Source organism: Chionomys nivalis, chromosome 20 (genome assembly GCF_950005125.1).
Source record: "Chionomys nivalis chromosome 20, mChiNiv1.1, whole genome shotgun sequence".
Taxonomy (NCBI): domain Eukaryota; kingdom Metazoa; phylum Chordata; class Mammalia; order Rodentia; family Cricetidae; genus Chionomys; species Chionomys nivalis.
In genome coordinates, this window is record NC_080105.1 from 35,168,768 (window position 1) to 35,190,976 (window position 22,209).

Genomic DNA, 22,209 nt, shown 5'->3' on the forward strand with positions numbered 1-22,209 from the left:
ACAGCTCAAAAACCGCCAAGAGATAATCTTAAAGTCATATGCAAGATTATTAAGAAAGCTCTGCTTACCTAGATCATCTGTTGCAAAAGGCTCAAAGTTGGAAGATATAGACATGACACTCACATTATCAGCATCGTTTTGTTCACTTATTTTGTGTGTTTCTCTTCCAAAGTTCTTCTCGAAAGTTTCCTAAGTTAAACAAAAATCACTAAATATTCCATTTAAAGCACTAAATATTCCATCTAACACAGAAACTCTTATTTCCATAAAACCATATACCAAAAAGGGTACTAAGAAGTTGCATGAGTAATCAACCCAGACAAGACCACAATAAAACCCATTATTAGAACATTAAAAATATTAAAATATTAAGTAATTTTGGAGAACCTCCTTGATAAATAAAAATAAGAAAGCCAACTCTCATTAAAAATTATAAATTGATAGTTAACATTTTAAATTATCTTTACATTCTAATTGACACTTTATCTCTAGATCCTTTATGTATCTCATTTGTAGTGGCATTTCATTTGTATTTTAATAAATAAAACTTGTCTGAGGGATCAGAAGAGTAAAACAACCCCACTGGCCAGCCCTATATCCAGGCAGCAATTACCACACATCTTTTTTCCAAGTAGCCACTCTAGCTAGCCACAGAAACCAGGCAGTAGTGATGCATGCCCTTAATCCCAGAACTAGAGAGGATCATAAAACGGAAGGAGACAGTTCTCAATCACAGTCTTATTCTGAGATTCCCAGAAGCAGGATCGCCATTTTCGGACTGACGTAGAGGTAAGAATCAGTGCCTGAACCTGTAAATAAGCCACTCCCAAGTATCTGGCATATAATAGTGTCCTACCATTTTCCATGTTTTTTATACTTGATTAAAAAATTTGTCTAAGTAGAATACATTAAATTACATTGATCATTTTTTGGAATGATTTTCTTTTGTCCAGGTTTTTTTTTTTCTGTGATCTGATTGGTATTTGACCTACTAAATGTTCTCAAGAACACAACAAAGACTTATTAAATACACATTAAAGATATGTGTGGCTATTGCAGGGTTCTTTTAGTTTTTTGTTGTTGTTTTGACACAGGATTTCTCTGTGTAACAGCCCTGACTGTCTTGGAACTAACTCTGTAGACCAGGCTGCCAGGTTTCTGTGAACTCACAGAGATCTGTCTATCTCTGCCTCCAAAGTGCTGGAATTAAAAGTGTGGGCCACCACTGCCCAGCTATTGCAGGATTCTTAATTTATCATTTGTTAAAGCTCAATATCAACTATATGCTCTAACTTCAACTTTTGTTTATTATATATTGACAGTAGGTCCACATTTAACATATCATATTGGCTTACATCATCAGTAGTAGCAAGGCTTTCACTTGGAGTAAGTTCTGAGTTTGATGCTACCCAAGTACCAGAATTCACAGACTTTATATTTTCTCCTTCTTTTTCATCACTTTCAGAAATATGTCTGGATACAATATCCTAAATAAGGAAATGAAGACATTTATATAAAACACACACACATATATATGTTTAACTCCAAATTTATGTTACAAATTTAAAATTCAAAGGGGATGGAAGATAAAGTACTTTTTATAGATTAAATAAAAGGCACACATACACACACATATATATCATAGAAAATGCATGTAAAGACATAAGAAGTTTAAAATAAAATGGTGCAAAAAGCAGAGAACAAATTTAATGGCATAGAGAGCAAGGATATGCCTCACTTAAGAAAGTTACCATGGATAAGCATGGAGTAAACGGATAGAATATGAGGTACCATATACCTGCAATGCATATAAAGCCCTCTGTCTCAAGTAGTCTGTATTAAGTAGTTGCAGTTCATGGAAAAGTTCAATAAGAAAATGTGGACGAGACTCATTTTGAGAAATTAATGTAGCTACTTCAGAATAAATAGTATCCCGTAAAGCTTCAAACATGGAAAAATCACTTCCAGTTTCTGGAAGATAAAAAAAGAATCAAGAAAACAACAATATAATACCTTCATATTAACTCCATATTAATCTGTCATCATTTTCTAAGCTTTAATTGAACATAATTCTATTTCAGGACTTTAAAAAATAATCCTAAAATATCGAGATAAATAGTATGGATTAAAATATTTAAATTCAATAATAGCAATATCTGATGCCACAGAGAATATCAATTATGAATTAAAATTAATATTAAATTAATCTCAATTAAAAAAAAGTGACCAGATGAGGTATAGCCTATCCAGCAATGTGGAACATAAGGAAGGGCTGCAAGTTAAAACTAGCAGCTTGGGCTATATAGCCAAAAACTGGCTGAAAACAACCTGAAAAATTGTATGTACCTCATGGGACTAATCACTGAAATCTATAAGCACTTGAATGCAATAAGCTAGATTAACATAACTTTGCTTTATTTTGGTAATACAAACTTCATTTAAGAAATAGGAAACCTGTTTCTTAATATTGGGAAAAAATATATTACAGCATGACACTGTACAATTATGCCATAACTGGTCAATTTCACTACAATGTCGTATTTATATAACTGGTTCAATCAGAGCAGAAGGTGCCCAACTACAGTTGCTAGTTTTACAGACACTCCATATCACTTTATTATTTAGCTAAAATACTGTCCCATAAACTGATGACAACATTTTTAAAGTCATACTCTTTTTGTGGGGTGTGTAGTGATGGAAACCAGTCCCAGGGCCTTTGAATAATATGCTTAGCCTTAAAATTTTTTCAGAAGACAAATAAGAAATTTTGTGTTCTCTCTAGTAACAGAAACAAAATAAAAAACAGCTCACATTTAAGTGGTTCTTCTAACTGCAAAATTCTGTAATCTTTCTAGAACATCAGTAGAACTTGAAAGTATCTAGGTATTTTCTTCAAAAATAATGATTCTAAGAAAAATTAAAAATGCTGAGTTTCAATATATGTCGCTTTTTAAAAAGCATGCAAAGAACATGAAGATGTAATCATTTTTGCAGACAGGGATAAGATAATGCAGAAATAATGTATTCTAATGAAAAAGAATAAGCTCTGCACTAACTGGCTAAGTTACACGAGCAAGTGTTCATTTCCACAAGGTAAAAGACATGCAAGCTAGCCAGTATTTCCTTAAGATGGTTGTGCATTTTTAAAGGTGATGGATTAAAGTTCCCCTCACAGTTTCATAGCTTAATATATCCACATGGGATGTATCAAAATAAAAGTAACACTAATTAAAATAGGAATGAAAACAAAGACATCTCTATTTCAAGGAAGGAAAATCCAGACCAGGGTACTACTTGTTATGTAAATGTTCAACCCACATATGGCAAAATAATCAGAGTTTAATTTTTTTTAAAGATTTATTTATTTATCATGTATACAGCATTCTGTCTGGATGTTTTGCCTGCAGACTAGAAGAGGGAGCCAGATCTCATTACAGATGGTTGTGAGCCATCATGTGGTTGCTGGGAATTGAACTCAGGACCTCTGGAAGAGCAGTCAGTGCTCTTAACCTCTGAGCCATCTCTCCAGCCCCAGAGTTTAATTTTTAAAATGTTTCTTTCAAAGCTTTAAAGTAATGGCTTAACAGTTTGGTAAGATAAAAAGTATTATTCTACGACAAAATTATTCCTAATTACAATCTTCATCTCATTTTTTTATGCTGTTAGAAGTTTTAAATTTCATGTCAGTCTTTCCTCCTAAACTAAAATTAATGCTAAAAAAATTCCCTAATCTCTGACAACTGAATTGAGATTCTATTACTTTACATCTAGTATATTTGTCAGGTCTGGGTCCTTGTTTTGCTTGACATTTTGGTTATGAACCAAGTCTTTAACAGCTCAGCCGATGCTCTCACCTATGTTTAACTTTTAGAAACCCCTAAGGATTCAAATAGGACTTTACTTTCCATTCATATATTGCTGCAGGAGGAGCTAAAATGTTTTTCTAATTGTAAATCATATGAATCACATTAAATAAAAAACCCTCTCATAACTGCTGCAATAGGGGGTAAAATATTTTTTAATTGTAATTCATATAAAACTGTATCTAATACAAATATGTATTTTGGAGTTAAAATAGCATTCTGGAATACTTCTAAATTTCTAAGATCTTTATTAATTATAGTCTATGCCCATCATAGTTGGATTTTTTTGATTTTTCTTTTCAGATATTGACAAGTAGCAAAAAAATAGCTATGGTATAAAAACAGCTGTATCTACTTACAAAAAATTAATGCTTTTTGCTATTTCAGATACATGAAACAAATAAGTTTCAAACACTATTACAAAAACAGTTTCTATCATTTTTACAGATGTGTTTGCTAGATTTCATGTTAACAAAACAAGAAAGGTACCCAGTTTTCCCAACAGTAAATTCTAAGTAAAAGACTGTAGAATATGAGTTTCTTATCTTTATAAGTTCAGTAACATACATACACTAAGTTAAATCCAAAAAAGAAAAGAAATTCAAGGGTTGGAAAGATGACTCAACAGTTAAGAGTACTAGATGTTCTAGGAGGACTCAGGTTCAGTTCCCAGGTCCAGCCCCAGGCATTCAACTCACAGAAATACATGTAGGCAAAGAACCCACACACATAAAACTAAAAAACAAAAAAAGGTGGGTCTGGTAGCACATGGTTTTAATTCCAGCACTCAGGAAGCAGAGGGAGGTGATTCTCAAGTTCAAGGCCACCCTGGTCTACACAGAAAACTCCAGGACAGCCAGGGCTCTGTACAGAGACCGTAATAAAACAAAACCAACCAAACAAAAAATTTAGGATAATATAAGAATTTTAGATTCAAAATAGAAAGGTAACAAACATGGACACCAGAATTAAGCAGAGTGTTACCTGGCACTTCATCACATGCATTTCTCTTAAATTTGCTAGCTTGGTCTAGTATTTCAGCACACGCTGTAGGGAAGGACAGACACAGGAGGAACATAATATATGTCTATGTGTTGTAAAGATAGCCTTTACAGTAAGTGATTGAGAAAAATAAATTTAAAATGTTTGCCTACAGTGACACGTCATTGAAAGGAATAGTTTATGCTTTATCTGCAAACAGACTCGTCAAAAGGGCAGGACAGATGATGCAGTGGTAAGAGTAAGCACTAGATCTTCCAGAGGACCCATGTTTGAGTCTCAACACTCACAATGTGGCTCACAACCACCTAGAAACTATAGTCCCAGATCTGATGCTCTCTACTCACTTCCTCAAGGACCTCATGTGGTACCTAAGCCAAACATCTATAAGCATAATTCTTTTATTTAAAAATTGGAAGTAATCTCAGTAAAGAAACTCTGCTATAAGCTAAATGACAGTCATAGTGAAGTACTGTCATTTGGGGAGGAGCCTGTAATTCCCATGGGAGAAGAGGCAACCATAATCCAATAAAAACAATAAATGCTGCACTCTAGCTAGCAAAGTCACAATAAGCGTCATCAATAAACAATGCAGAGAATCTTAGGGTCACAATAAATGAAAAACATGCCTTTTAGAATATTAAGGAGTAGCATATTTAGCATGTTTTTACACTCAAAGTATTTATTTAACCAAAATTCAATAATTTTTTGAGACAGGTTATTACTATGTGTCCCTGGCTGGTAGACAAATCAATATGTGGACAAAACTGGCCTCCAACTCACACAGATATGCCTGTCTCTGACCTCTAAGTACTAGGATTAGCGCCATGTGCCACCATGCTTGAACTCAATTTTTTTTAAAGTGACAACAATAAAATTAGGAATACTAACTTTCAATGTAAGTAATAATACTAAATTTTTATGAAGTCATTCAATTTTGTGGCCTTTCTCAACTCCCACCCAACTCTTTGGCAATACCACTGTTCGGTAAAAAAAATAGTGAAAAGAGATGAAAATTTAAAAATTTTGCTGGGCCCAGTACAATAGAATTGTTATTTATTTATTTATTTATTTAAAAAAAAGAATCCTGTACAGTTGAAAGTTCAATGCTAGGGGGCTGGAGCGGTGGCTCAGAGGTTAAGAGCACTGACTGCTCTTGCAGAGGTCCTGAGTTCAATTCCCAGCAACCACATGGTGGCTCACAATCACCTGTAATGAGATCTGGTGCCCTTTACTGGCCTATAGGACATAAGGAGACAATAAATCTTAAAAAAAAAAAAAAAAGGCCAATGCTATTAACTCCTAGCAGTACAAGCTTGAGAAAGCCATTTCAAAATACAAGCACATGTGAAGTTTCTATTCCAATTACAAAGCTAACAACTATTAGTAAACATAAATGAGATTATAGTTTATAAAACTACTGCAAATATTTTGACACATTTCTTCTCTCCTTGTTTTCCTTTACGTTTTTATTTATACATAGCTGAAATTAGACTGTTCAGCCAACACTTAACCCTCAATTTTTGTTTCTCACTTCTGCTCCCTTGGGGTGAATTCCAAAGAATAGATACTAAATTAAGGGTATTGTTTTCCAAATTTTATAAGAAAGTCAATTTCATATTGACAGTCTTTTAACAGTGCTGGAAGAAAAAAGATATTTTCCCTGTGATTCTACAACTGCAAAATGGAAATAAAGCAATGGCATTATGAGACTCAAATGGCATGGGTAAAAATTTTATAAAACAAAAATTTTTAATAAAAAAAACAAATGGTAGCTGACATCATTTTTAATCAAAGGAGACAAACAAGACTATGAATCTCTCTGTATTTGAAATGTACCTATTCTTTAAAAAAATCAGTAAAATATAGGTGCTGATTTGCGGTAACCCACAAGTGACTCAGTTTCCATCATGAGTCCATTCTAGCTCAAAAGTCAGAGTTCAAGCTTGCCTGTTCTGCTTGTTCTAGTATCCTTGAAGGCTGTGAGACAGCTCTGATTAAGCCCAAGGGAAAGAGCATTTCGCCCATGAGAAAAGAACATAGTGGCTTGTAGAAAGAATACTGCTGGTGCCAAACCTTAGGGAATATCCAGATAGAAGAAACTGCTTGTTCAAGGACAGGAATGGTCTTGTGGTTAGATAACGACTGTGCTGTGCTTTGTTCTGCTTTTGTATATAAGCAGGCTCTGAAATAAACTCGGGGCTGGCTATCCAGAGTAAGCTGGCAGTCCCCCGAATCTATCCTGTGTTTTCTACCTCAATTTCTCTCAACATTTCTTTAGCCTCAGCACCCCCTTCCAGACCCCTGGCTGACTTTGTTGGAGAGGGCTCTGACACTGACGTAAAGTAAAATGGTGACAGTGACTGACTCTAGTCAATGAACACTTACAGAAAGCATACCACATACCACGTATTATACCAACATTTAGTGTAAAATATAAAAAGTAGTTGCTATCAAAGCACACAAAAATTTAAAATCATTTAATACTAAATTCTGTGACTCAGATAATGGAAAATAACAGACAAGAATGGAAATGAAAGGGAAAGCTAAGGTTAACCTTAGATTCAAACACAAGATTCCAGAATTAAAATTTCACTTAACAATGAAAGGAGCTGGGCAGTAGTAGCTCGGGAGGAAGAGGCAGGTGGATCTCTGTGAGTTGGTGGCCAGCCTGGTCTACAAGAGCTAGTTCTAGGACAGGTTCCAAAGCTGCAGAAACCTTGCCTTGAAAAACAAAAACAAGTCAAAAAAACAACAAAAGAATGAAAGGAACAATGTGGTGGACAATGAGAGCTGACGAGAGGCCAAGGAGAATGGCACAGGAACTTTCATCTGGCGATGGATCGAGAGAGAGACAGAGACCCAATTTGGATCAACCGTCTGAGCTCTTAAGGTCCAAATGAGGAGCAGAAGGAGGGAGAACATGAGCAAGGAAATCAGGACCACGAGGGGTGCACCCACCCACTGTGACAGTGGAACTGATCTATTGGGAGCTCTCCAAGGCCAGCTGGACTGGGACTGAATAAGCATGGGTTGAAACTGGACTCTCTGAACAAGGCGGACAGTGAAGGCTGATGAGAAGCCAAGGACAATGGCACTAGGTTTCGATCCTAATACATGAACTGGCTTTGTGGGAGCGTAGCCTGTTTGGATGCTCACCTTCCTGGACCTAGATAGAAGTGGGAGGACCTTGGTCTTCATGTAGAGCAGGGAATTTGGACTGCTCTTAAGTATCGAGAGGGAGGGGGAGTGGACTAGGGGGAGGAGAAGTGGAGTGGGGATAGGGGGAGGGGAGCGGGGGGAGGGGGCAATATGTGGGAGGAGGGGGAGGGAAATGGGAAACGGGGAGCAGTTGGAAATTTTAAGTAAAAAAGAATAAAAAAAAAAGAATGAAAGGAACATAAAGAAAAACAACAACAACAACAAAAAAAAAAACAGGCAAAAAGGAGATGGATGTGATATGGAAAGATAACAGCTGATGACTGGTAAGCTGAAAAATGCCATGGCAGCCACGGGAATGCTCTGATTCAGGACCACTAAAAAAAGTCTAAGGCAGAGGCTATATTTGTTATACAGAGGGATGCACACTTTAGCACAGGTATAATGCAGCAAATGTTTTAAGAAGGAAAGTAATAAGATTTCATATCAAAATCCTATTTAGGTAAGAGTTTCAAAATTCCAATTAGGAATTCCATATATTATCAATTATTTGTTTTAGAAGAATTTTAATGTGTGGATATAATAAAGAGATCAAAGCAACAAAAAATAGTTCCAGTTTACATTTCTCTATGATTAAAACATTTCAAATGACAGAACTCTGTGAAAGCCTACTGTTAAAACTTGCTTTAGTGTAGTTTTTCAAATTTAAGATGAATTCCTTGGATTAAAATAAATAAAAAAAGGAACATACCTGAAGATATTTCTGCAGACCTACTATATTTTATTATTTTTTCCAGCTGCTCATGATTCTTTCTGCTGAATAATTTTGCTTGAACAGGCTCTTCAGTCTGGGCTGAATGTCTGTTCCTACTTTTGCAAGGTTCACATGTGCTAGACACACTGGCACTTTCATACCCTCGGGTAAAAGAAGTGACGCTGTTATCAGTTGCAGCTAACATCCCTGGAAGGGAACTGGTTTCCACAGTAAAACAGTAGCTCGATTTAGAGCGTATAGCAGTCTGGCATAAACAGAATACCTTCGAATGTCTTTGAATACCTTCGAAATAACCTTCAGAAGGGTGGAGTAACAAGAATCAATTCTAACAGTCCAATCACATCTTTTGATATGTATTGTAATACCTCAACTGAAAGTAAAGCTATGGGAAATCTTATGAGATCTGAATTCTCTACCAGACTTCAAGTTAACACGTTTTCAATGTTAGGAAAGACAAAACAGAAACACTCTACTAAATTTTCTTCCTAAGGTCTTTAAACTTCACATTCATTGTGTTATATGTCACAACTCAATTCCTTTTTTTTCCATGGATAGATAGTTGCATCTATCCTTTTCTCACTGAATTCAAATACATGCTGATCAATATATTAACCCTCACATTTCACTCTGTCTTATTTTTTACATAGTTTTAGTCTATTCCCAGATCATTTTTATTCTTTTGGTCACAGAAGTGACGCAGTATGTTTGGTAAAGCAAGCCAGATTTAGCTTCTTTTCTTGACTACTTTTAGATACTTATTCTTCTGTGTATGCTGAGGCCTTTTTGTTGTTAAGTTTCAAAAACAACCCAAGGCAATGCAAAATAGACTAAAATTAAATGCACTTAATTTGAAGAAGACTTGTATTTAATTTTATACATTTCCATCTCAGAAGGAGCTATGTTTTTATACTTAAATCTTTTTATATTACCCAAAATATATAGCATTTTATAAACCTACTATTTTTCTTGTTACTAAATATTTGCTCACTTACTCAGTTCCCAATTACTTCATCAGTTTACCTTAACATTAATTATCTTCCAGTATCTTTGGGGATTGTCTCGTATACCAAAAACAAAATAAAAGAACAAAAAACGAAACTAATAGAAACAAGTATTTCACCTTACTAATAGCCATTCCAATTATTCCTCGTCCTAAATTTCCAAATAAAGATAACCAGACAAACAGGTTGGTAGTAGAGACGGTCCCTCTTTAGTTTCCTATTTTGGCAGAAATGTCTGTGAAATATTTCCATTCTACACTACAAAAGACACTGGCTAATGGCTTTATTGTTCTCTACTATTTTTGTTTTGTTTTGTTTCATTAGGAATGACTTCAAATCTAACCTACCACTATGGATATGACTTTTTTCCTAGCAACAAATCATGAGTGTTTCTGAAGTAAATTTAACAGTCAATTGTGTAATATTCTTTTGATACATTAGCAGTTGCTAATACTTTACTGATTTTTTATTTTGATTAATGGTCTTGTTCTAATAGCTCAATCTTCCCTTGAACTTGTAGCAACCCTCCTGCATCAGTCACTTTACCTTTCAATTATATACTGAGATTAGTTTGTGTATATGTGTTTGTAGGTATACCTCACAGCTGAGCAGTGATGGTACATGCCTTTTAACACAGCACTTAGGAGGCTGAGGCAGGAAGGTCTCTGAGTTACAGGTCAGCCTGGTCTACATACTGAATTCCAGAAATACACAAAGAAATCTTGACTCGAAAAACAAAAAACAAAAACCCAAAACAAACAAAAAAAAGCACCACAAAGTGTCTATATGTTTTTACCCTTTCCTCCATGTCTGTCTATTTTTGGTTCTTTGTGACACGATCTGGTATCACTTTGTAGCTCAGATGCTCATCAGATTCACAGCAATCTTCTTGACTCACCTCTACAGTACTGTGGTTGTAAGTGTATGCAACCATGCCTACCTGCTGTACGGTCTTCTTGTCTGTCTTTACACAAAGTTAATCTATTATGAAAAGGAAGAAGGAGGAGGAGGAGGAAGACAAGAAGAAGAAGGAGGAGGAGGAAGAGGAAGAGGAGGAAGAAGAGGAGGAGGGGGGGGAGGAGGAGGAGGAAGAGGAGGAGGAGGAGGAAGAAGAAGAAGAAGCAGCAGCAGCAGCAGCAGCAGCAAAAGCAAAGCAAGTCCTCCTTGGCCTACCAAATGCTAGGATTACAGGGATATTGCCTCTATAGCCTACTGGATTATATATTATCCATCTTTCTTCTCTAGAATGTGAGATTGCTTGATGCCAGTTAGGTTCCTTTTATCTATCTATCTATCTATCTATCTATCTATCTATCTATCTATCTATCTATCTATCTATCTATCTATCTATCTATCTATCTTCTTTTTTTTTTTTTGGATTTTCGAGACAGGGTTTCTCCGTAGCTTTTGGTTCCTATCCTGGAACTAGCTCTTGTAGACCAGGCTGGACTCGAACTCCCAGAGATCCGCCTGCCTCTGCCTCCCGAGTGCTGGGATTTATTTTTGATTTTTGAGACAGGGTTTCTCCGTAGCTTTTTTGGTTCCTGTCCTGGAACTAGCTCTTGTAGACCAGGCTGGCCTCGAACTCACAGAGATCCGCCTGCTTCTGCCTCCCGAGTGCTGGGATTAAAGGCGTGCGCCACCACCGCCCAGCTTAGGCTCCTTTTTATATAAAACTTATTCTTTTCTCTGGAAACAGATTTTTACTCATCTTTGACATTCAGGAATTTGAACACCCTGTACATCACTATACATGCAGTGTCCCCATTCCTTTCTGAATGGACAAAAGTTGGCTGCTCTGAATTGTACTATTCTCAAACCCTTTATCACTTTACCGTGTGTTAAAATATTGCTTCTTGCCTTTTACTTTTACAAATCATAGCACTTTAGATTTCAAAGATTTTTCTCTTAAGCCTCAAGAATAAGCCCTTCCAATTGATTTTATCACCTACCACCTTTTGGTCTATAATGACAGAATTCTTTGATTTTATTCAAAATTGGTAATTTGGGAGTTCATATTTATTATGTACCCTCTTTAATAAACAATATTAAGATAACAGAACGATTTCTCTAGTTTTAAAGAATTTACATATTCTAATTCAATCTGCTTACATGCCTTTATTAATTTGTTCAACTGTGAATTTCCTTCAAAACATTCTTTTGCTAGATTTTGCTTGTTCTGGTAGTCTGCTTCTATGAACTCTTTCTGGTAGCTAGTTTTCTTTTTATATGCACTGGTATATCCACTTCCTAATCATGAATTTTAACACCCTAAAGCTGAACACAAATGCTGGGTCACTTTAATGGTGACATTCTAAGAGTATAGCGCAGACACATTTTTCCTCTGGTCAAGCCACATTCTAGCTAACAATATAAAAACAAAAAAGTATTTTCTCTCCCTCAGCTGCAAAAGCTAATGTTTACTTACATGCAGGTAGGGAAGCTCCCCACACTGCCTATTAGTATCTCCAGGAGACACAGAATCACTACTCCTCAGATAAGAAATGCCAAGAAGGAGAGGTTGCACTCATCTCTTCTTACATAGCTTTCTTTAAGACTCAAGTTTTGATTTTACCCTTGTCAATCAAGATAAATGAGAGAAGAACCTTTACTACTTATGTCCCCTTGATCAGAGCAGCTGCTCTGATATTATCAAATAAGCTCCCCAAATATTGTTCTGTCTGTGATATCTTCTGTGTTTTCAAACCTCCTCTTCTATTTCTAAGAACATAATTTAAGTTAGGATTTCTTCACTGGTTTTCCAGGATGAAGCCTATTCACAATTATCCATTCTGCATGAAACTTACTGGGAAGAGGTCTCTTAAAGGCTAGTTTATTACTGTTTATCACATGGAGCAGATCCACAAATAAAAGAAATTTCTACCAAAAGTATTGTGGAAAACAATATGTATACCATACATATGGTGGTTTGATTATCACAACTGCTCTGAAGAAAAAAAATGGTACGTTAACCTAGTAAGATTTACATAAATGGAATTACTTTTGACTCTATTACTGAATCACATGAGAAGTATTAAATGAATTATAATTGAAATTATATATAGGTTATGGATACATAGAAAATTCTCTTTATGTACTTTACAAAAGCAAACATGCAGTCAATCTACTCCTCATGGGGAAAGAGTGGGAAACGGGAGTTGGTGTTGGAGCTCCAAGAAAGAATGAGTAATATTCTTTAAAAGAATGGAGGATTAGAGAGATGGTTCAGTGGGTAAGGACATTTGCTGCTCTTCCAGAAGGCTTGCGTTTAGTTCCCAGCACCAACACAGTAACTCAATCATCCATAACTCCAATTCCAGGGGATCCGATGCCCTCTTCTGACCTCCAAGAACATCAGCTATGTGTGGTGTACATACAAACATGCAGGCAAAATACTCGTATACATAAATTAAAATAATCTAAAAAAAAATCTACAGAGGGAAGGACCAGAGAAGTGGCTCACCCTAAAGGCACTTACTGTGCTAGCCTAGGTAATAAAATTTGACCTTGGAACACATATAAAGGTAAAAGGAAAGAACTAACTACATGGAGTTGTCCCCTAACCTTCACTAACCTTCATACATATGCCTGGGGACGTTGACCCAAGACACACAAACACACACAACACACAGAGGGAGAGGGAGAGGGAAGGAGAAAGGGAGGAAGAGAGAGAGAGGGAGGGAGAGAAGAATAATAAGTAATTTTAAAAATATTTACAAAGGAGGAGAAAAAAGACCCATGATTAAAGACCCAAATTAAAATTATTAAGGGTAAAGGCTAGCTTTCTTTTTAATTTTTATATTATATTTTAAATTTATTATGTATATGTTTAGCTAAGTCAGCATGTAGAGGTCTAGACCAACTTTGGGGAATCTCTCCTTCCACAATGGGGATCTCAGGGATGGAACTTAGGTCACTAAGCTTAGTGGCAAGCATCTTTCCCTGATATGCCATCTTTCCTATCAGAAAGGAAAGAAGATCTGAATTTCTAAGTTAAGTACGAATGTGTAACTAAGGAGTTATCTCTAGGGCATTTGGGGATTGTTGTTTTGTTATTGAGACAGTATCTCACAATGAGCCAAGTTGACTTCAAACTTGCAATCCTCCAGACTCAGCCTCTTAAGTAACTTCAATTATAGATGTGAGCAAACAGGTCAAGTTTCTTCAAGGGAAACAGCACAATTAGTAATGGTTACTACTTCATATTAACAGTGGCCAAGTGAGACAAGACAGTATTGTGAAAGAAAGCATGAGTAACACACGATACTTCAAGGTTCTTATCTCTAATTTCTGTCCATAACTCTCTCTTATGCCTGGGTCTGTTTTACTTAGCATGACTGAAATACCTATAATAGCACTTCTACTTATGCCTTTACAGATGGGAAATGCATCAGCCATGGTATTCCGGAGGCCCTGAACATCTCCAAACAGTCACTGAAAGAAGAGCTAACCCATTGTTTATCAGTTTCCTGGAACACAGGGATACTATGTGGCCATTTCTCACTTTCCTCTCTCTCTGGGAGGCTGTCAAGGTAAAAAAAAAGATGCATGCTCACACCCTCACAAATTCTATTGAAACATGAGAATTTTCTGTCTCACTCCTGCAGGATATCAAAGGACTATAAAATGGCTAAAGATGAAACTCTGTCCTCCTCCACTTTGTTCCGGTGTTGTTCTTGAATCTTGGTGCAATGTATACTGATTTTATTAGTACAGGTGGGCTTCAACAGTTTGTGCATTTCTATTAAGTTTATAGATGTCAATGGCTTATATTCTAAATAGCAAGAGTTTAGTTGACCAATTTGATTCTGTCATACATTATCAATTTTAGTGCTATACTGTTTGATTCTGCTGTAAATGGTGCTTTAACAATGGCAGTGAATGCAAAGTGAACAAATGTGAATGTATTATTTGGGCAGGTATCTTTATAATTGCATATGAGGGATGACAGTACAAAGATCAGAATAACAATCTTTGTCCTAACATAAAAAAGCTTAGCCATATATATGGCATTGACAGAATGGCCATAATCAGCAATACAAATGACAACAAATATTGATGAAGATGTTGTGACAGGAGACCTCTTATAAACTGTTAATGGGCATGCAATGTTGGGGGAAAAAAAAACTAGAAATAGCCATATGACCCAGTTATAGGACTCTTAGGCATATCCTCAGCAGACTATATCCTATTACAGAGACACCTGCATTTTAATGTCCACTGCCTCTCTTTCCAGAATAGGTGGAAAGTGGAATCAACTTGTATGTTCATCAACACACACATGGGTAAGAAAACATATTGCAATATTACTCAGTAGTAAGAAAAATGAAATAATGATTGTAGGTTAAGTGCAAGGAATTATAAAAAGAATTATAGCAACTAAAGTGAAGAAAAACAAATGTTGCATGATCCCTCTCAGATGCAAATTCTAGCTTCAAATCATTTGTTTCATGAGTGGAGCCACAAAGGGGCATTTTTCAGTTGGGCAGTTGTGAAGGGACAGTACTGGGAGCAGAATGGCTTGTGGGGGGGAGTATGAGCAAAACCAAGGGGTTGTAGGGAAGGCTAATCAAAAGGATGGAGTATGGAAAGCTCTAGGGAAGCCTACTATCTCAAAATCCATTTGCAAAATATAACTGGAGTGATAGTGGAATATATGTGCTATGAAAGAAGAAAGGGTATACTGGAGGTGGGGAGAGTAAAGAACTAAGCAAGAATGGAGGTTGGGGATAGCGTAGAAGAGGGGATATAGATTGTGAATTAACCAAAACAAAGGAAACCATGTCAGTAAGTTAATTTCAAAAACAAAATGAAATTATTTGCATGAAATTATTCTGCATTGGTGGGCAATATAGCTCCCAAAGGAGATAAACTATTACATGCAAGTTGCAATGAAAGTCAGGAGATACCTCCCTACAAGTTATTGGTCAGGGAGGGTCCAAAGGTATACAAAACACCACAGGATACTGGGAAGTGGGATTCTGAACTGGCCTATAGGTAAGTCTCTTGGGCATTCCCTTAATGATTATGTAGGAAGAAATCAGCCCACTGTGGGTGATGTCAACATTGGGCAGATGGTCCTGGAACTTAGAAGAAAACAGGCTGAGCAAGCCAGGAGGAGCAAGTCAGTAAGCATCACTCCTCCATAGCTTCTGCTTTAGTTTCTGACTCCAGGTTTCTGTCCTAACTTTCCTTCATGATGGCTTACAACTAAAGATTGAATTAAAACTTTCCCTCCCCAAATTGCTTTTGGTCTTTTATCACAGAAAAAGAAATCCTAAGACATCCACTGTAACTCCATGGATAAGACCCTATTGCTAAAGAAACCACACACTATTATTGCATGCCATAGAGATATCAACCTCAAACCATACGAAACTTCCTTTCTAATGGTTAGCTTTCATAATGCCAGACAGAGTCATGAAGGTTGCTGAGAGAGAAAAGTCACCAAAGGTCTTACCCAGTGCTGGACCCTGCAGGGGCAATACTGACAGGAGGGAATTTCATGCCTGGTACTGGGGAGGTCTTAGGCCTTACAACTCAATCTGCTACTATTACTTTTCTAAATGGCCATTGTAAAATTGCCTTTGAAATACCTGTTTATATCCATAGATGAGGGATGCTTTCTAAGCCTTGGTCCGAAAGGCTTTTCTCCCCCAGTGGACAGCAATCATTACAAAGACGCAAAACTAGTCAAAATGCTGAGAAGAAAGTGAGCACATAGTCCTCAATAGGACATCTCTGTCAACCAGAATCCCCTAAGTACCCAGTTTCCAGGTATATCTTGGAAGAGATGGTAGCAAGAATGTAAGAGCCAGAGGACAGAGAAAAGTGCAGTAAAAATCTGTCTTCTAGATATGACATGGTTACAGAACTCAGAAATCCACAGTAGCTATAGTTACCCTGCACAAGATCAAGCCAGTCAAACTCTGGCGTAGACAGATGGGGAGGTGCTCTTTAGGCCTTGTTGCTTAATTTGGAGTGATTGGCATTTGATAGCTGCTGGGGGAGAAAGAATCAGTCTTTTCTGAAGGTGTTTCCATGGTAACACTTCCTGTGCTCCAGTGGATAACCCCACATGTATGTACAACACTTATTGGACTTAGTGGGTTATCAAAAAAGACATCTTTTTTCTCATTGGCCATCTGAAGGCAAGATGGGTCACCGGCAGCTCTACCAGAGTCGCCCGCAGAAGTTCAGGCAGGGTTCTTATTTATTTTCAAGCTCACTGAAACAAGTACGGTCTGATGGAGAAATATAAACTGAACAAGTTTTGGCAATGTTTCCATTAGTATGCAAAGGACACAGGTTTCATAAAGTTGGACTAAATAACCTTTCTTGAATGGGTTATTCAAGGTCATCTACCAGTGAAAGAGATCATGCAACTCTTTGTACATAAAAATATTAGACCTTCAAAGAAAAAAAAAAGACATAAAATTGAGAATGTGACATGTTGGGGAATATGTGCACAGCTGAATGAGGAAAATGGGGTTGGGTATGTTATTTCATTTTACAGACCATGAAATTCTCAGGAAAGAAGACAAATTATAGGGGCTGGAGAGATGGCTCAGAGGTTAGGAGCATGGCCTGCTCTTCCAAAGGTTCTGAGTTCAATTCCCAGCAACCACATGGTGGCTCACAACCATCTGTAATGGGGTCTGGTGCCCTCTTCTGGCCTGCAGGCATACACACAGACAGAATATTGTATATATAATAAATAAATAAATGAATGTATTTTTTTAAAAAAAAAGAAATTATAATTTAAAAGAAAAGTTGTTTCACAATAATATAGATCTGTTTTTTGTTTGCTTGTTTATTAAAAAGAATTTTAATAGGTAGCCCAGTCTGACTTGAACTCTCAATTCTCCTTTTGATGATTCTGAATCTATACTTAAAACAGTATTCTATGGGAGTCCCATATGAGACCTTAAAAAGTTTAAGGAGCAATGCCCCCAGCACATCAAATTATCTAGCTAAATGAGAGAACATTACACCAAAAAATTGCTCACATTCCTTTAGTTATATATCAGAATATTTGTGGGAACACTAGGAAATACAAAATTATGTGACTGTTCATAGGGTCTGTTTCAGAGAAAAGTGGCATTATCTATTTGAATGGTTCTCTGGTTTCACCAAACTTAAGTATGTGAATTTATCTATAATACTCAAGTTTAACTAACAAGACTTCTTTCAATCTAGTACTTTGGTAAACTTTTAAGAAAATTATAGAAGAACCTACTTTTTAAAAGCAAGTACACATCGTAGTGCTATAAAGAGAACTTAAACATAATATTTAATAACAAAATTCAATGAAACACTAGTTTATCTACAAGTAAGCCTGTTTTAAAAGTGATTTAATTTATGGTAATAAAAAGCAACAATGTATTAAATATTAGAAGTCCATTACACAAATCATCAAGAATCTAAAAAACTTGATTAAAATTCAATGCAGTGCCATGGGACAACACTGGAAGACAAAAAGTAAATAAAATTTGGGTATCTAGACAATTTTTCAGTAACATAAAATTTGGAGAACATTTGTTCAGCTGAGTCTTGACAGTTGATAGCTGCTGGGAGAGAATCATTCTTTTTTGGAAGTGTTCTCACTATCAGGATTTCCTCCGGTGTATGACTCCACACCCATATACATATGGGCTACACTAACTGGATTTAGTGGGTTGGGGGGGACTAAAGAAAAGGATATGACACTGGAAGGAGAAGCATGCTGGTGTGTATTCTTTCGTGCACATGCACGTGTGTGTATGTATGTACTCCACATATATATATGATATACACACACACATATATATACGAAACAAGAAAGTTTAAAAGGCACAAAAAATAAATGCAAAGCTTTAAAATAATTAAATGCTACTTAGAAATTTAAAAATTATAAAGCTAAGTAAAAATGTTTGAATCAGGCCTCAACAATATCTATACATCTAGCTACACACAAAAAAGTAAGACTAACATTTACTATACTTATGCTATAAATGCTCAAGAAATTTCAAAACTTACCAATATTTTTAACTCTACTTTTCAGCTGAGAAGAATTCCTCTTCTTACTCTTTGACTTGGGAGTTTTGTCTTTAGAAGCCAGGCTGGCTTGGGCAGATGCTTTTCTTGTCTTAAATGTTTTAGTTACTGTTGTTGGATCTATGGGATCAGGCATACTGCTAAAACTTTCCAATGATTCTTCATCAAAATGGCGTCTTCTCCTGCTTGTATCTGGTTGATTTTTGCGGTTACTATTTGAAGTTTTCTCTACAGACACTGCAAATCCAGTCTTAAAAAGCGGTTTTTCTGCTACTCCTTCTTGATCATATAACCATGGTGTCTTGGTGTTTTCAACTTCTTCTTCATGCTGCTTCTGATTCCTTACCAATATAAAGAGTTTTAGATATTACAAATAAGATTTATTTTATCTACTGAAATCTCCACATATGGAATAGATTTAGGTGAATAAAATCATCAAGCTAGGAAAATGTTTTCACAACAACATGCATTCAGTGTGCAAATACTAAGTGTTACAAATTACTTTTATCTTGAACCCTTTATTAGCAAGGTCTAAATCAAAGATCTAGTATTTATGATGTAAGAAGTAGGAAAGAAACGTAAATTCAAAAATATAAGATATACCAGGAAACACGTTAGGAAAGGCTGTGAAAGAGTTGAGCTAATAGTCTGGGAAGACATGAGCTGCTCAAAGCCTTTCAACCAGACTGGAATCTGTGAAAACAAATGGGCACTCGACCAATCAATGTACCCCACGACTCACTGAGTACAGCCGCTGTTGACCTAATGCCATTCCTCATATTTTATCTGCTAAATGCTATCACTTATTTTAAAAATGCACAAAACAAAATTAAAAAGGTCTGCAGGATTTCTCAGAAGTCTTTATATGCCAGCGTGCTTATAAGTGTCTTAAGAGCAACAGTAAAAAAAGAAATATACAGCTTTTTATTATAAAGCCTAGCAAGTGTTTTACAAAGAATATTTTTGGGAGACATGGACCTATACATTTTATCTGGAAACAAAAGTCAGAAATTTTGAGGTCAGAGGACAAACTCAGTGGAAACTGTTTTAGATGACCTTGAACTAGAACTGTTTCTTTTCTTAAAAGAGTTTTATTTTCTTTTAGTCAGAAAAATATTCCACATATGGAGTGAGACATAAAATTCACAATTCTTTTTTTCTTTTTTGGTTTTTCTAGCCAGGGTTTTTCTGTGTAACAGCCCCGGTTAACCTTGCTTTCTAGTCCAGGCTTGAACTTACAAAGATTCTCCTGCCTCTACCTCCAGAGTGCTGAGAATTAAAGGTATGCATCACTAAGCCCAGCAAAATTCACATTTCAATCCCTATAAATGAAATATAATGAGCACACAGCCACTCTCATCTTTATAGATTGTCTGTGGCTGTTTTTTTATTTTTCTGTTTTTGATTCTTTTTCAAGCCAGGGTCTCTCTGTAGCTTTAGCTATCCTGAAACATAGTCTGGAAACCAGGCTAGTCTTGTACTCAGAAATCCAACTAATTCTGCCTCTTGAGTACTGAAATTAAAGATGTGCACCACCACGCTGAAATTTTATTTGTTTTTTTAAATAATAAAAACGACATAGATGATTGGTTATGACAGAGAGAATATAGTATGCCTGACTTAAAATATTTATTTGTTAGCAATTTACAGTAATGCAGTATGTTTATGACCTTTATTACAGACTACCAGGTTTGAACTCACTCACTGTCTTTAGTTACTTAACTCAGGTTCAGACTTGGTAAGATAAAGATACCTAATTTGAAATATTTTAAGTAGCTAAAGCAAGATATGTAGTTCCATCCTAAGCATGACATACTTAATGCAAAATCAGAGTAGTTTCCATATCGAGGGTATACAAAACATAAGATGGAAAAAAATCACAGCAGGAAGGTTGAAGTCAGAGCTCTTCTTTTACACTACTGTGCCAGAGAATATAGCTAGGGAAATTATATTAAAAATTAATAAATATGAGAAAGAATATAAAATCTTATGAATGATATCATGTACTATCAACACTTCCTAGATAAAAGTTTGACAGAATTTTATTATGTAGCCCTCACTGGACCAGAACTCAGTATATAGACCAGGCTGGTTTTGAACTCCAAAGATCTACCTGCCTCTGCCTCTGCCTCTGCCTCCCAAGTGTTGGGCATCAAGGCATGAATCATCATGTCCAGCTAAAAGTTGTTTTTATAATAAAATAATATACTATATAATAATATTTGAATTGTCTACAGAGGCTACAAATCAAACTATTCTCTAGCAGTTACTCTCAGTTTCCAGTACTAAGACAGTAAACATTGAACTTTTTTAACCTAAAAGGAAACATCAAATCAAGAATAAATCATACATTTCTGGTGACGTCATATGAATCTCGAAAGATACCCTGGACCAAAACTCTGGCAGTTGGACAAGGATCAGTTCTTTAGCTCGGGGGATAGCTATAAGATGTATAAACTTCATATAACCAATACTATATATCAAGCTACTTACTATATATCACAAAATTCTCCCTGTGTTATGTCACATAATAGGTGGGCCACCAAAATAGGCTAGCATGTAAATGCTGCCAAGCCTGTTAATCTGTGTTTGATTCCTAGGACCCACATGGTGTAAAGAGAGAACCTACTTACTCTCTCAAATTTTCCTTTGACCTACACACACACACACACACACACACACACACAATGTAATATTAAAAAAATTTCAGTGAATGGTAAAACATTAGACTTTGATACAATCAATACCTTTGCTTTTCTGCTCCAATAGAAGAATTGCTTTCAAAGGGTTTTGGAAAAGCCATATACTCTGCTTTCCCTGAAGAATTCTGGGCTAATGGCTGCTGCTGTTCAGTAGGTGTAGAAACATTCTGAGAAAAATCTCCAAAATTAGAAGGAAATAAAGGGCTGAAATTCATTCCTAATAAAAACACGGGAAAGAAAAAAAATAAAGAAGTACCTTAGCCTCAAATGAAATTAAAATTTATTCTTAAGAGCTTTAAGTGACTAAATATTCAGTCCAAACCTACCAAAACAAACTGCTAGGTCAATAAAGGGATGCTCGTGTATTCATTTACTACTTATAGCTCATCCTACTACATCTGAGATATTTGTGATACTAAAGTAATTAATGGTTTTCTCTTAAGAACTAGAAGTCAAGACTAGAGAGATAGCTCTTATATACCTCCTAAGAGCACCAGCTGCTCTTCCAGATGACCAGGGTTTGATTCCCAGAACCTATTTGGCAGCTCACAGCTATTTGAAATTCATGTCTCAGGGGATCCTATGAGCTCTTCTGGCCTCAAGGACACTGCACACATGTGATACACATGCATTGAAATACATATAAAAATAATACATAAAAAGGAAAAAAAACA

At 36.1% G+C, this 22,209-nt stretch overlaps 1 protein-coding gene and 1 pseudogene across 16 annotated transcripts in view; one reads left to right on the forward strand and one right to left on the reverse strand.

The window, feature by feature from the left end:
• Positions 1-22,209, reverse strand: part of Pcm1 (pericentriolar material 1) — a 96,165-nt gene that overhangs the window by 21,046 nt on the left and 52,910 nt on the right. For 10 of the 16 annotated variants that reach the window (XM_057752816.1, XM_057752805.1, XM_057752806.1 and 7 more), the window contains 6 exons: positions 21,581-21,752; positions 18,816-19,174; positions 8,773-8,937; positions 1,799-1,971; positions 1,356-1,487; positions 69-189 (listed from right to left, as the gene is read on the reverse strand). In XM_057752816.1, coding sequence (XP_057608799.1) covers positions 69-189; positions 1,356-1,487; positions 1,799-1,971; positions 8,773-8,937; positions 18,816-19,174; positions 21,581-21,752 — 1,122 coding nt within the window. The remainder of the gene's footprint in view (positions 1-68; positions 190-1,355; positions 1,488-1,798; positions 1,972-8,772; positions 8,938-18,815; positions 19,175-21,580; positions 21,753-22,209) is intronic. The other 6 variants (XM_057752810.1, XM_057752819.1, XM_057752817.1 and 3 more) reach the window with 1 other exon arrangement.
• On the forward strand, positions 16,954-17,125 carry LOC130862961 (40S ribosomal protein S29-like; annotated as a pseudogene).